Here is a 16,116-nt window from a genome sequence, read left to right on the forward strand (position 1 = left end):
GCTACAGGTGAGGATGGTGTTGCTGTGTGCTGTGGCCCTGCTCTGAGGTGCTTTTAAGTCTGCTGAGCTAATCATCTGGCTGATATTTACCTTTAAATCTGGAATGGCTCTTGTTCTGAAGTGTTCAGCCATGATTTTTCCTAAAACTGTAGAGGAATAGGTTGCCTTTTTTGCAGGGTGAAAAGTTATGCTGATTTTTTTGTTGGAAGGGCTCAGGCAGTCCCTTGTGATTTGGAAGGGGGGAGCAAAGCAGCCATAGGAGTGAGCGGTGGAAGAAGTGTGCTGCCTCATCTTCCTTTCAACCCAACTTCAGTTGTGCTACTTCCCTAAAATACAAAAAAAAAAACCCCAAACCCTAACAAAAAAATGCAACTCATTGTTTCTATGCGCTCAATAAAAATGTATTTGAACATAGGCTGATATTTTTAAAAAACCCACCAAACAAAACTTACTAAAGATTCTTAAAGTGTGTGTCCTTGTCCATCAGAAGCATCAAAGTGTTTCTTGGCCAGCCCAGGTGTGTGAGGTAAATGTGTTCTAGCATTGTCACTGCCCTTTTCTCTGGGACTCCAGAGGGGGTCATGATGGCCACCGGGTTCAGGTGGCAGCTTCTTTAGCCAGTATAGCTGCTGCCAGAAGAAACCATGGAGGGTCCTGTGGCTTATAACAGTCCCCTTAAATTTTCTAGAATTCAGTGGTACACTATAAAGAGTATAATGTGCATATTCAGCAGTATATTTTAAGCTCATGTAATTATTTACTCATGGAAACAGCTCGTTCCCCATATGACCCATTTTCCACAGAAACTTCTGTGATATTCATTATGCTTCCTGAACTAAGAAAATTGAAATTTCATGCTCTGCAGGAATAAGAATGTTGTGCCTTGCTTACATCTTTAATGTCTGCCTTCTGGGGCCTCTCTGGAGCTCCCCGTGTCTTGCTAGTCTTTGTGTAACTTCTCTGTATAGGTTCCTGTTGTACCTCCTGGACTGAGAAATTGGGTTCTGGGGTAAGCTTGTGGTAGTGTTTTCAGAGGAGAGATTGTTTTGTTGTTCTCAGACAGTTTTAACAGAATGAACTGCAACACCTTCAAATCACCTGGAGTCTCAGAAGCAGTATCCCATAAGGTTTACATTTTTCAGGTGCTGTTTGAGGGAGACATCATTTAGATCTAGAATGTGGAAAAGACTAGTTTTGCATTTCTTGAGCAAAATAAGTTCTGTACAAAGCATGGTAGGTTTATTATAATAACGTGTTGTTGTGTGCTGTCCCTTTTGCTGCAGAAACATTCCTTGAGATGAGCTAAGTTGGGATGTGGAAATAATTGCTTTATTCTTCCCAAATTTCCAGTGTCCTTACTGTTGTACTGTATTTTAACATAACTCAGTGTGGTATGGCTGAGCGTGCTTGTGTACAATAAAAAAGTCATTAATTTTCCAGATGTTGTGTGTTCCTGATGGGATGTTGCAAGGCTGTTAGTGAAAAAGTATCTTGATGTAGATGTGACTTTGGGTGGGACGATGCTGCTTTGGATAGTTCAGTAGGAAAGAGTTACCCAGGGTCTTGGGATATTGTAGCCAGCATTGTACACCTTTGAGAAGAATATTACTACTTTTTTTCCAAACAGAGTGGTTTTAAGAAAGGTGTGTTGCAGATGGCAGGGATGCCTCTTAACAAAGAGGATGGCTCTATATATTTAGGGTGACATTTGACACTTTTAGTAGGAAATGCAAGGGTATATAGTAAAATCTGAGTTGAAGTGCACTTTCTCTGCCTAAGCACATACAATGCAAAAGTCTTTGCAAGCTTGCTCCTTAGTGAAAGATTTAAGATACTATAACCAGAAAAAGTAGTCAGCTTGGCTGTTCAGATCATGTATTGTTTTACTGCAGCTTCTGAAGCATTATCCAAAGGGTCCTTGATGAGTAAATTCTGAGTTATCTTGGTTTGCTACTGTGTCTGTGAGTGCAGTGACGGTTTCACACACACCCCCCCCAAGAAACTTGCCAGGGATATAACATGATGAGGTCCTCTTGGCTGGGCTGGCTGTTCAGATCATGTATTATTTTACTGCAGCTTCTGTAGCATTATCCAAAGGGTCCCTGATGAGTAAATTCTGGGTTATCTTTGTTTGGTACTGTGTCTGTGTGTGCAGTGACAGTTTCACACACACCCCCCCAAGAAACTTGCCAGGGATATAACATGATGAGGTCCTCTTGGCTGGGCTGGTAGGAGAAGATAGAATGGACCAAAACACCGATCCTCGTAGCTGGGAATTTTGTGCTGGGGTGGGCACAAGGTGGGAATGCACAGTTTGGGCCAGCTGCTTGCACTGGCTTACAAGAGCTGTCAATCTGTGACCTTAAATGCTTTGCATAAACAGCCTTTGATTCATTACAGGGGTTCTTTTCTGTCCATGCAGCCTGTGACAATTTATCACCCTTCTTCTACTTCCCACCCCAACCAAACAAATCAGGAGCGTAAAGTAATGGCTTCTGATTGTGTTTTTAAATACAAAATAGTTGGCTTCTCTGGTGTTTTTGTGTTTTTTTAAAAGTCTCTAGGGTCTCTCAAGCTTGAAAGGACACCCAAGGCCCTCATGCAGGTGGCATGAAAGAAGATCATGGTAGGAGTTGAGCAACACTGCAGCTGACCTGTGCTTGAAACGTGAGACCTGTGCCTTCCTGATTTGCACTCTGTCTGTGATGCAGACAAAGCTCTCTAGGGCAAAATTACAGTCAGACTTGGTGTCTACAGACTCATGTTGCATACCATCACTTTAACATCTCTGTGGTCATTAAACACAGTCTTCTCATTTTGGACATTTTTGCTGCAAGAGCTAGAAGAGTAGTTGTATTTTTTCAGTAAAACCTTAGCTGTGATACAGACATGAGTAAGACCTCCCAGAATTGGTGTCTGCTTTATGCCAGTTGGTGTAAAAGAATTCAGGAGAATTGTCACCATGGTATATGCTATGTGTGTGCTCACCAGGCTTGCTGTCCACTGGGTGTTGTCCAGGAGTTTACCCCCACCCAGCAGTGATATGAGAAGGTGTTTGGGCTTTCTTAACACCTCTTCCTACAGTCTTGTAACTAGAGCTTTTATAATGTACTTTTAATGTTGCTGTTTCCATTCATATAATCCTCTTTTTCTCTTGGCTGAAGTTTTGGTAAACTGCAAAGTAAAACCCTCTCTGCTGATGGATATTTTTCTTTTTTGGTTTCATGGCTGCAGGGAAGGAGGTGGGGGGTGGTGGCGGTCAGGCACTGGGATCCATCTACTCCTCTGCTTGCTGTGGTTGAGCACGTGAGCACACAACTGCTATCTGCCTGGCCACCTTGGATGGAGCCATCTAATTGTCACTGGCTTTTTCATGCTGCACGTGAGCTCCTCGGGTTGTGTTCTAAAAGCCCAAAGCACTAGCTGGGTGTATCTGTATTGTTTTTCCTCTCTGAAGTTCAAGTTAATCCAATAATGTGTTGCTGGATAAGCAGCTGCTGCAGTTCAGTCTTGCTTTTCCTTTTCTGAGTGGAACCAGTGATCTTCTCTTGAGTTCCTAAGAAATTTCCTTCTGGCAGGTGAAGCACAGATGCTGTAGCTTTTTTTATTTGTTTCAGTAAGACTTTTATTTAAAATTTCCTTGGATTGCACCATCAGAGTGTGGTTCTTTGGGCAGGAGAGGAATTTTTTAAGGAAGCAAGTGGCTGTGGTAGGTGATGTTTCTGTTTACAAGATAGAATGAGAAAGGGGGAAATTACCATATGGTGATATTAAAATTCAAATTCTTGGTGTGTTCACAAATATTTTTCCTCCTTTTTGGAGAGGAAAAGATGTACAGACTTCACCATGTCAAATTCTGAGATGATCCACTGCCTATCTACCTCCAAATTGGAATTTGTCTTTTTCTGGAGCTGGATGTGTATCTGCAGGTAACTCAAGCATGTTGAATTGTCACCTTTACAGCCTAGTCAGGCTTATGCTTCCTTCCCTGACAACTCACATTTTCCCCTTCCAGCACTATTTTCTTGTGAAAGACATGTTTATTCATTAAGAATTAACATTGGATTTCCTGGAGCCAGGTCAGCTGTAAACATCTCTTAAATCTCCTCTAACTGCTCTAGGATTTTTTTTGTTGCTTATTATAAGGTACATGCAGGTAGGTGGCTGTTGGCTGGAGAAAGAGGAGGAGCTTTGAGGAGGGTCTTTCTATTTGGTGGAAAAGTTAGGAATTCTCAGGAAAAATGGCATCCTATCTACACATATGGTGTAAGGCAAGTTTTTGCCTTTGCCTAATTTCCTGCTGGCCAGAACTTGCTGCAGAAAATGGCAGAAGTGTCATGTCTTCTACGCATCTGCCAACAGTCCTCTGACAGACCTTTGCTCCTCAGATTGGTGTCATCGTTCTTCTCCTGTGAAAATGCCTCTGCTCTGCTCATGAGGCAAGTTTGCAAAGACAGCCTGATTGTTTGGGAATAGTGATTGGAAAATGAAAATATCACATTGGATGCATGAAGGCAGAAGTAGCTCCAAGTTCATTATCCTTGATAAGGGGTAAGATTTTTTTGGTTGGTTGGTTTTTGTTTTTACAGCTCTACTAGTTACCTGAGGCTTCCGTGGAGATGCTACTGGGGAGTTTGTCAGTGCTGGGGTTTACTGTAATGTCTTGTAGGTAGAAAAGCTGATGGAATAGGCTGCATTATGTGGGGAGGAAAGGGAAAATTTAACCCTGCAAAAACAACGTTTTAACATTTAGAAATCATTTGTTTCTGTGGAAGATTTTAGTTGCCCCTTAAAAATATGTTGTACATTGCTGGAGACTGTGTTAAGTAGCAAGCAAATATTTTTATCCTGTCTGAAGGTGCTATTTTCAGTGCTGCTGCAACAGATGTAGCCAATTTATTCTGTTTGGGGACACTGATTTTACATTTCTCAAGCTGCAGTTCATGATGGCTGCATCCACTCGTAAGTCCTTGAGCAGCTCTGCTAGCAGGTTAGATCTGAGCTTGCCAAGTGATGTTTCTTCTGCCATTTTAGTTGGCACAAAAGTCCTTATCCTAAGTAGACTTTAGATGTTCAAAGGCATGTGGTCAAAGATCTTTACTTAGTGAGTAAACATTCCTGTCTCCCTTTCAAGGGAAGACCAAGGCCAACCGAGCTATGGCTCTACACCTTTACAAATTGTAGAAGCATGCTGATACAAGCCAGGATGCTGGTGGCCTTGATCAGATAACCCAGTTGCAATTACTAATAATGCTTTATGGAAATTAAAGCTAAATCCGAAGTTTTGTGTGTGTCTTCACAACATCTTCTTAGCACTGAAGATCAGTAAAATTATTTTCAGTCTTAATCAGCTTTTTGATTTTTTGGGTTTTGACTTGAGTTCTGTGGCAGCATTTGAAGTCTGTGACCCTTCTCTGGCCAGTTTGTTCGAGTCTCAGGTGAAGCTCCTTTGACAGCAGACATGGTAGCAACTGGCACAGGTGACTTGTACAGGCAAAGAAGAAGTGTTTTATTCTTCCATCCAGTACTTACTATCTCAGGATGATCTGTGGTTCCTAGGAGAGTATTTGTTTTCAAGCAGTGAGAGCCCAAGTGTGAATGTGTGGAACTTAAAATCAGGGGAGGGATGAGAACAACCGATAGCAACAGAGAAATCTACATTTTCCTTAATATAAATACAGACCTAATAGTAAAGATATGTGTAGAAAATTGAGGAGTAGATTAAATTCACACCTGTGTGTTGAATTGGTAGTCTAACAAGTTGGATTCCAACTAGTGTGGTTTTGCTGGTTTATCTTTGCTTTCTCTTAGGATGCTAAAGATAATTTGGCAGAATACAGCAACTCGTGAGGTGAGTGAGGATGGTGTAAATAATGGAGTCTTAATGGATGTCATCCTGCTAAATTGTTACCCTAAATAAGCAGTGTTAATGGTGAGGTGATTGTGGAACACAAAAAGCTGTTGGTAGTACAATATTAGACTGAATTGTTAAGCACGATATAGAAGTCTTTAATAGCAGCTGCATTCAGAGCAGAATGAAGGTTAATACTAAATCCTGGCTGTTGGAGGGACAGCACTGATTGTCCCCAAGAGGACGAGCGATGTTTGCATGTAGCTACTCAGCTGTGAAGTTGGGAAGTGTGTGTTTCTAGGGCTGAGGATTTCAGGAAAACCCACTGAAACAAGAGTTAAAAACAAATGGCCAGGCTATGGCTTGGGTTTTTGTGCTAAAGACCTGTCAGCGTGTTATGGATTGATGCTTTGTAGACACTCCATCAATTTGAATTGTGCTCTGAAACAAATGTGGTTCCCCTCTCTAGCAAAATTAATGTAATCAAATATTGCCCCGATCTCTTACCCAAGAAGAAATTACTTTTGCTGCTAGATTTCATTTTCATTCTCAAAACTGATTTATGCGTCTTAGCAAGCTAATAACTTCAGGAATATGAGTAATCCTTTATCTGAAAATTGCCCTGGGTAAGGTGAAAATTTGGAGTTACTGAAGGGGGAACAGAGTGAGAGTGGTTCAGTCTCTTTTGGGGCTGGAGGAAGGAGTGGATCCAGATGCCTCAGTAGCTGGAATTCACCTCCAGGCACCCTTTTTATGAACTACCCTTGTACCTTGTACAAAGGTCTCTCTGCTGCCAGTTTGGAAATGGAAAGTATGGAGAACTGGGGGAGGAGAGGTTAAAATTAACATTTTTGGTAGAGGCAGGTTTGACACTATGTTTTTTTCCCTGATGGTTTATGTATCTCAGATAGTTTTAAGTATCTCTGTATCAGAGATATAGTGTTGATGGTGAAACTTCTCTCCTGATTGCTTTGCCCTTTCCCTTGTGTCTTGACTTTTCCTTCCCATTGGATCCATTTGTCATACTTCTTTCCTCATTGCAATTCTCCATTCTCCTCTTCCCAACAATCCTCTTGAGAGGTTGGAAATGGGAGAGCTGGGAGCTGAGACCTGCTGACTCTCTGCTTTGGGGCACCCCACGCCTTCTGGAGCCCATATCACTGGCTTTGGTGAGCAGGGCTGAGGTATAACTGACAATTAGAGGCTGGGATGGAAACGGGTGAGGAATTTTCCTACAGCAGCTGCTGGGTCAGGATGTCTCGGTGCACTCTGACAACATCAAACTTTGCTTTTTAATAAACACACAGCTCCAGAAAGCTTGCTCTTAGTGACTCCATCTCAGCCAGTCCCTGCAGAAGTCTTTATGCCTTGGAAACGCAAATCTTTTTTTGACAAGATCTTACTACATAACAATGATTTTAATTTAAATTTACAACTGGCATTCTGCACTAATGTACAAGCTTACTGTGTCCTAGTAAAATGGTTCCAATAAAAAGTGCCTGTGACCCCTTCTCTAATTAAAAATTAAACCACCCATCAGCATATTCAGTTACTGCTCTCCCTCTCGCATGCTTGTGCCACGGAGGGCAGCTTCAGCATCAAAAAGCTGCTTTAAATGTGTTTCATCTTAAAAGCTGAGGCTGTTCTGGGTTGCCCAGAAGGACTACAAAAAGTTCAGTGCTGTGGGGTACCCAAGTGTGAAGAAGTTCTGTTTCTCTGGGCTGGGTTACTTGGTGCTTTCAGTCTCAGAACCATCAGCTAACTAGGGTGCTGGAAAAAAGGGAGCAAGTCTTTCTGTTCTTTTCTTTTGGCATCTGAAAAAGGATGCAAGAGTTAGGATCTGCCAATTCTTACGTGCACTGAAAAAGCCCAGGGCTGGACTGATGATGCTCTGCATGTGGCAGGGTGGAGAAGTGGGGAACCTGTCTGAATTTTGTTGTGAACCTCGTTAGCAGACAGAGGATTGTTGTTTGGCAAAAGAAAATATCCACATCAAGCCAGAATGTATAAAGCTGTTGAGATAATTTTGCATTCCTCCTTTTAAAGTGATCTGAATGTCCTAGTTTGATTGATGCCCGTCGTGTCTTGGCTCGGAAGCGGTACTTTGCTGATGAGTTTGTGGGTTTCCTGGTTGTCCAAGCTGCTAACATGTTTAATGCTAAATTAAAAATACACAAGACTTTATGCTCTTCCATCTTGCCAGCTGCACATACCCATGGAGCAGAGCCCTGAGTGCTTACCTGGTTGGCCATGAGAGCTGCTGCAGCAGCTGGGGCGCAAATATCTTCAACCATGGAGCTGGAGCACAAAAATACAGTGTCAGAGTGGACAGGGAGCCAGGTACCGGGATGGGCTGTCAGATCTCTTTTAGTGGATATTTTGGGTGAGAAGTGGATTCTTTTTGTTGAGTATTTTAGGTTTTTGAATGTTTGGACTCTTGAGGATTGGATTTTGGTGGAGCAACTCATATTTGGACTCCTATATGCACCTGTTGGAGCAGATCTGGAAGAGGGCCATGAAGATTATCTAAGGCCTGGAGCCCTTCTGCTGTGAGGCCAGGCTGAGAGAGTTGGGGTTGTTCAGCCTGCAGAAGAGAGAAGGTTCAGGGAGACCTTCTTGTGGCCTTTTAAGTACTTAAAGGGGCCTATCAGAAAGTTGGGGAGGGACTTTTTACAAGGGCTTGTAGTGATAGGACGAGGGGTAGTGGCTTCAAACTGGAAGCGAGTAGATCTAGATTAGCCATTAGGAAGTCTTCAGTATGAGGGTGGTGAGATACTGGCCAGGGTTGCCCAGAGAAGCTGTGGATGCTCCATCACCACATGTGTCCAAGACCAGATTGGATGGAACTTTGAGCAACATGGTCTGGTTGGGAGTTGGAAATAGATGATCTCTAAGGTCCCTTCCAATCCAAACCATTCTGTGATTTAACGGTGGAGCAAACAGTCAACGAAACTTTTGTTTTAAAATCTTCAAGTCTGTTGGTTGACTCTTCTGTTTAAAATAAGTCATACCCAGGTCTTGTGGCATAAGTAAAAGCAGACATGGAAAAAAGCCCAAAGTATTTATTTTGTCCAAGGATATTAATTCAACATCTGAAAGTCACTGTAGAGCTGTTCCGAGCAAGAACTTAAGGTAAGACTGGCTTATCAGACAAAAATGATCCACAGATTCCTTGTAGCAGCAAAGCTAGAACATCATGATGACTTCTGTTTGATGCTTATTTTCAGCATTTTGGAGTTAATAGGGTTTTTTCCCTGACCTACTTTGTTGTATCGTTTTTTTAAAAAAAATATAATTTATTGTATTAAGTCATGCAAAAATTGAGGTTGTTTCTTATTCTAAGCTGTAATTACATCAGTTCTTTGGTGTTTTTTACTTTATCTCAGTTTTGTTCCTTATCCTACTGCAGATCATGGTGTTAAGCTTTTCATTACTGTGGTTAGGACAAGATGCTTATTTTTAATCTTTTTAAAAGTGAGCACCAGCTTTCATGAGTGATCTTGACTTAAATGCCTGGAGCTTTTAACAAAACACCAAATATCATGGTGCTTTTGAGTTAAAATAATAAAAAATTATGAGAGGTTGTAAAATTGCAGATGGAAATCATAGAAAATTCAGCTTCCAAAGTGTTGCTTTTTTGTGTTCTGAGATAAGGATATTCTTTATTTTAGCGTTATTTTGGGAACTGCCTGCTTTCAGTGCTCTTAGGCAAGTGCTACCAAGTGAGCACTGCCTTGATGAACGTCACAGCATCATCAAGGATGAAGATTACTTGGACAAACCAGATAATTTACCGTTTCTTAGGGCTCAGACAGAGCAAACATTTACTTAGTACTAAAGCCAACAGTCTGAAATGTTGTAAAATTCTGTTCAAGCTCAAAAGTAAGCACTGTGGGACTTGAGTTTTCATTTTGACTGATTAAATGATCCTGGCAACACTTTCTTTATCCATTACATCTTATGCATATAATAGCTGTGATTAGGATGGGGAACCCAAGTCAGGGCAACACTGGCTTCTTGAGAAAAATAACACTTGCAGATTTTTCTCTGCATATGTAACAGAAATTCATCCCTGGAGGTGAAACGGGAACATCGGGTTTGTGTAGAATGGAAACAATTTTAAATTTGAAATAAGAGCTGTTTTTGCATAACCAAATCTTCTATTGTTCAGAGCTGGAGAGGACTGGAGAATTAGCGCTGTTGGCTGGCTGATTTCCATTAAAACTAAGTCTGTTTATTTTTGAAGGAGTAAACGGTACCACTGACTGCAGGCTTGGTTTTTAATATGTGCACAGATGAATATAAAATGGAAAGTATTCAGATGCACTAGCTGAGAGCAGCAGAGTTCTTGGTACGTCCCCATAAGCCAGGGTGGTGAGGGACAGGCTGTCTTTGCCCTACCCTGCCACCTCCATCCCAGACTGCTGACACCTGCTGCTGCTCCATTCTGTTTCCATTGTCCCAAGACCACGCAAAAGCCTTAGATCCTATGTGAGACATCACCAAGAAGGCATTTGCTAGTCATTTTTCATTATCTGTGTGTTCCTTCCCTGTGCCACATATTTCTTGATTGTGCTATGAAGTCTTCAGATGCATCTCCACCACCTCTTTGCCTTAAAAGACACTGAGCTCTGGAGCTCAAAATGATCTGCTGAATATTTTATATGTATGTTCCCTCCTCCTTCCTCTCTTTCCCCTACTGAGTTCACATCATGAAACCCTGAGCTGCATGTGGCTTTAATTGGTGGAAAAACGCAGTAATATATTTATCTCTTTACAGCTGAAATGAGGTAACTCACTGTACGCATAAGATGTGTTTGCACAAAAAGGTCCCAAGATTCTCATTGTTGGAAATTAATGGTTTAAGGGAATGGGACAATGGCATCTTGTGTTGCAAAAGCAAATAGAAACCAATAGTTGTGACTTTATTTTTATATTCTGCGGTTATTCACTGGCTGGGAATATTTGAATAGAAAAGGAAGAATGGGGAACAAAAGGAAAAAATTGAGCCACTACTCCCCTGCTTTCCACTTGCAATATTTTTTCTGGCCTTGGGAATTCTTTTACCATTCTACTCTCATGGTGTTTTTTTTAAGGCTGACCCTGCAATTGGAAAATTGAATTTGCATCAGTTAGAAAGAACCTTTTTTTTCGCTAAAAGATGCAGCACCTTTTCTTTCAAAGGCAACATTCACCCTTCACCTTCCATCTTATGAGCTAGCAAAAATTACTTTGCAGTAGCCGGTGTGTGTGATGAGGTGACATTTCTACTGTTCCCATTCTGCCTTGTAATAATGTTTAGATTTGTAGTTCTGGTTTCCCATTTGTCTCTGTATTGTTGTGTGGGTAACAGGGTATGTACTGTACTTTGTGAGTTTTGACACTCTGACACTTGCCTTATATTTAGAGTTGAATATAAAAGTTTTGCTCCAGGCTAGCTAAAAAAAGTGGAAAAAGAGCAGTAGGGTTGTCCTGGGGAGCTTTAAAATTTCTGGATTGGGGGTCATTTGGTAGGCTTGCTTGTTATTTGGTTTAATTTGTCTTTTAAAATCAAGCTGTGTCTTTTCCTCTGGCCAAATGGCTCTTACTTGCTGTAGTTGCTTGGGAGATCTACCACCATCTTCCCTGCCTTGGTACTTGAGCAGGAGAGTGCAAATAATTCAGCTTAATGAAATGTGCTGGGGAAAGGCCGAAGAGGAATTTGAAAAATGCTGTAAGAGCAGTTGAGTAAAAGAGCTGGGAAGTGACAGCAAGGGGTGTCAGCCAGGTGTCTGTCAGTACATAATATCATCTGCTATTTATTAGACAAATTACACACCTATTTCAGAACAGCGGATAAACCTGTTATTTTCTCTAACTTTTCCTATTTCAGAATAAAACATGAGCAAACCTGTGGTTGAGGGTCAGCACGAGTGTCCACAACCAGCAGCTGTTTGCTGCCTTGCTGATGTGCTGTTCTCATTTGGCAGGATGTTTCGCCTTCGCCTGCTTCCCGTGGCAGCGGGGCTGTCCGCCGTCTCGCGGCGTCACCACGGGGCAGCACCTCACCCCAGGACCAGGCCCGGGCTCCTGGTGGCCATGGCTTTTGTAGGGACAGCTGCGGCGACGGCCAGCGCCAGGTTCCTTTGGCAGAGGTAACGTCTTGTTTGTTCCTTTGGGGTTTTTTTCATTTTGTGCCTGAGACCTCATGCTGCTCTTGTGCTGTGGTAAGTACCTGCGGATGGATTTAAGATCTCTGGGAGATGTGAAGTGTTATTGTTTGTCGTGCTTCTGCTGCATGGAAGGAATGGCTGTTGGTGACCCCCTGCGGAGTTTCTTTGCTGCTGTGAGTAGTCAGAGATGCAAAATAGCGCAAGGCTGAAAAGTTTTCCTCTGTATCTGTCCCCACAAGGCCTGTTTGCCCTTGGCAGGATTTGCTGCCTGGCTTCCTCCTGCATGGTGATACTTCATGGGTCTGTGGTGTTGTGCAAAGAGAAACTGGTTGACTCAACCCAGTTGGGTAAAACACGTTTTTAGCTTCTGGAAGGGCTGCTAAAGCCAGCATGCTTGGCCAAGGGATGCTACCCTGGTTTCCTTTGTGTTCTGCAGACTGCTTCATATATCAAATGTAGCAGGGGGGCAGAAAGGGACAGCCTGTCTTTTGGTAGTAAGGTAGACACACAGAGGACTTAGGTGTTTTTTAAGGGCCAGGGTCTGAGCACACCTACTTGTGGGCCGTGAAGCTCAAAGCTTGTTTCTGTAACCATGAGGAAAAAGGGGCTGTTTGCACTTGCTTGAGGTGACCCTCACTGGACTTTTGCCACGCTTGAAATAAATCAAGGACTCCCTTCTCTTTCCTTAAAATATGGAGCAGCCTGGCACCAGCAGTGTCACTCAAGCTTAGGGCTGCAATTGGAGTCTGAAGACAAAGTCTTTGCCGAAAACTTCATTCCAATATTTGTGTGATTTATTGCTGACTCTCTGCTCACCTCTGTTGTGGCTAGAAGGCTCTAGTTTTAATGCAATGGGAGGAAGACGATGGTAATTGCTCTGGCTGATCCTAGAGCTGTCAAATCTTGATACCTGCTAAAAGGGGTTGCTCAGGCTGCGGAAGAACACCGTGATCCAGCACAGTGTCGTCTTATGCTGCATTTTGCTAATAACCTGCACTTATACAGTGCCTTCTTATCCCTCTGTGGGGCTGACCAGGTATAGCATCCCTTTTCAGGCAAGGAAGCAGGCAGTGCTTTTTCCACTTAAAACATCCTCAGTGTGATTGCAAAGTAGGTAGAGCATCATGTCCTAGGTAAAGCTGTCCCAAAGATGGGGAATTGTAATCTCCCTCCTGCAGCAGGTTCACCCCCTGCTTTTGTAAATGGACAAATTATCAATTGTCAGCCTTTTATCAGGAGGAAGGTGGTTCCTGCAGCAGAGAGCTGCTAATGGTATGCTGAGTGCTAGGACAAGAGTTATTTCAGGGAGTGATTTTTGGCTCTTGGTGTACTTGTCTGTTCCTTGGAGGCTCCTGGGCACTGTGGCCAGGCTTGGCCTTGCTCAGCTGAGAGTGCCGATAGAGATCTGATAAAGGAGAAGGGTCTGTGATTTCCCTGGTCCTCATCAATTTGGAGAGATGGGCTTGCTTTTACAGTGTGGTGTTCTTCCTTGGTCTTCTGTAAATTTGTAAAGCACTAAATCGAATCATACAGCCTTTGAAGTATTCCTTTCCTATGTGAGCCAGGAAATAAATCCACAATGCCAGTAACAGTAAAATAGAAGTGTGTTTAGACTTACGATACTCATTTAGTGAGTTACTTGGCATCCAGCTGTTGAATAAGAGGAAGAACAAACCAAACATGTTTGGTGGAGAAAATATTTCATACTGACACTTGAAGAAGTTCTAAACAGTCTTTTGAATATGCATTTTAATATTGAGTTTAACTGAGGAACTGCAAGTTTCCTTTGTCTTTCACGATACATACATTGGGTGATTAGCAGAGTTTAAGTTCGGGTGAATGCAAACAGTTTGTCATGAGGTCCTGAGTTATTTGGGTAATGATGTTCTGGGTTATTCAGATAGCTACATCCTGAGTTATTACAGTAAGTAGCACTAAATATAATTATAAATATGTAACGTGTAGAGCACAGGGATCAAATAAGTCAAGTATCACTGAAAAATATAACTTACAGGCTACAGATAGAAATGCCCATGTGCATCTGTTTATACATAGTAGTAAGTAATGTTGATTTATTACATGCTGCAGTGGTATTTAAATGGGAAGCAGGTTAGAGAGATCCTTTGCATAACCAGTTCTGTTGGTGCAGTTAGCCTGTCGTAGAGATGACTTGTGATGCTTGTTTACCTTTGGTTAGTGAAGCAACCGTGCTTCTGTTGTGATGTGAAACTCTCCCCTGCTGCACAGTTAGTGTCTGAGGGGTCCAGTGGGCCCTACCTTTGAGTATGGAGTTGAGTAAGGGATGCTCTCCTGCAGGCTGTCACTGAAGTTTTGTTTTGAGATGAAGGAAGTCTCCCTCTATTTGTTTTCTTGTAATTATTTTTCTTTACTGTTAAGGCATTAAAGATGTAATAGGCTGAATCAGGAAGCAGTTGAATGTCTTCTGCATTTTGGGCTAGGTAAGTAGAAGATTCAGTGTCAAAGGAAGAGCAGTAATAAGAGGAAAAGAACATCTGACTTGTAATTTTTGTCATCTGCATAAAGCCTTGTGTAAATGCCCCAACTCTTCTCTGCAGCCATGTGAGAGGCAGTATTGCATCTCTCATCGGTGCTTGGCATAATGGTTTGAAACCGAAAGAGGTGAGATTTAGACTAGGCATAAAGAAGAAGTTTTATACACTGAGAGTGGTGAGACACTGACCCCAATTGCCCAGAGAGGTGGTTGATGTTCCACCCCTGGAAACATATCAGGGGAGGTTGGATGGGGCTCTGAGCAGCCTGCTCTAGTTGAAGCTGTCCCTGCTCACTGCAGGGGGGTTGGACTAGATGGCTTTGAAAGGTCCCTTCCAACCCAACCCAGGCATATGATTCTGCTTAAAAAACAAACTTTCTGTTTCAGAACAGATTTCTTGTACTTTTGATGATGGTGAACCTTGAAAGGGGTTAATATGGTGGTGCCTGTATCTGAACTTGCCCTTCCCATTACTTAGCATGAAGAAACCCAGAACTTCTCAGATGGTTTCTGGACATCACATGCATCCTGAAACCAGTGTATTTCAGACTGATTGTGTAGGATATACGTTGAGCAGCATCAGAAGCCAGTTCTGGGGTAAGGAAGCCTACATGAAGGTAGAAAAGTGTCCTGGTTTGGGGTAAAATATTTCATAATTTCATAAGTCTCTTTCATGATAACATCTCAATGATGACAGGAGCTAGCTTCATCAGGTGGCATCGAGTAACATCCGGGGATGAATCTGCAGCCTGTGGATGCTAACCATGATGCACTCCGTAACATCTTTCCTGCCCTGGAAGCCTGCTATGATAGACAGAAATCTGCAGTCACAAACTTAACTTTTCTGTAGAAAGAAATGGTAACTTACGGATAGATATGATGTCAATGGTATGGAGTAAAGAGTGGAATGTCCTGGTTTAGGGTAAAATAGAGCTGGTTCTGCTCAATGATTTTACTTTTTAGCTAAAGCTCTTCTAATTAACTGCTCTGTCTGAAGTTAGCAGCGTTTTCACAAACTATCTCTTTTTAGCAGTGCTAAGACTTCACGTTTAGAGTTACTGCCAGGGATTGGTGTGCAGCCCAAGGCCACTGCTGAGCTTGGATCCCACACAGAGGGGGGCAGAGAGCACACCCCACCTGCAGGGAGGAGCAGACAGGATAACTGACCCCAGGGTTCACCAGTGGGGTGTTCCATCCCACAGCTGTCATACCCAGTAAAGCTGAAGGATCAGGAGGGACAAGCCCTACCCTCGCCCCTTCCATCCTCTCCCTCCTGTCTGCTGCTGCTGGGCTGCTGGCTGCTCCTGCTGCAGTGGCTGGCATCAGAGGAGGACTTCATCCATCCTGCCTTTGATCCCGAGCCCTGTGTTCCTGAACTGAGTGCCAGAATCCAGCTCTTGTACCCAGTAGCTGTCTGTGGTTGAGTCCAGCCTGGGACCCCCTCCCTGGGGGCTGATGGTGACTTGTTGCCATCGGGGGATCTGGGTTCGGGACTTTGTGTATATTTGTACATATTCCATTTATTATCATTATTACTGTTATTATTAGTGGTAGTATTAAAGCTGTTTTCTAATCAATGTCTCTCTCCTTCATTCTCTTTC

The 16,116-nt window shown here is 42.7% G+C and overlaps 1 protein-coding gene across 1 annotated transcript in view; it reads left to right on the plus strand.

The window, feature by feature from the left end:
* The first annotated feature begins 11,821 nt into the window (after positions 1-11,821).
* MICU1 (mitochondrial calcium uptake 1) overlaps positions 11,822-16,116 on the plus strand; it is a 98,447-nt gene continuing 94,152 nt past the window's right edge. Inside the window, exon 1 of the mRNA XM_008936021.1 lies at positions 11,822-11,985. Coding sequence (XP_008934269.1) covers positions 11,822-11,985 — 164 coding nt within the window. The remainder of the gene's footprint in view (positions 11,986-16,116) is intronic.

Source organism: Merops nubicus, unplaced genomic scaffold (assembly GCF_000691845.1).
Source record: "Merops nubicus isolate BGI_N331 unplaced genomic scaffold, ASM69184v1 scaffold1932, whole genome shotgun sequence".
Classification (NCBI taxonomy): Eukaryota; Metazoa; Chordata; class Aves; order Coraciiformes; family Meropidae; genus Merops; species Merops nubicus.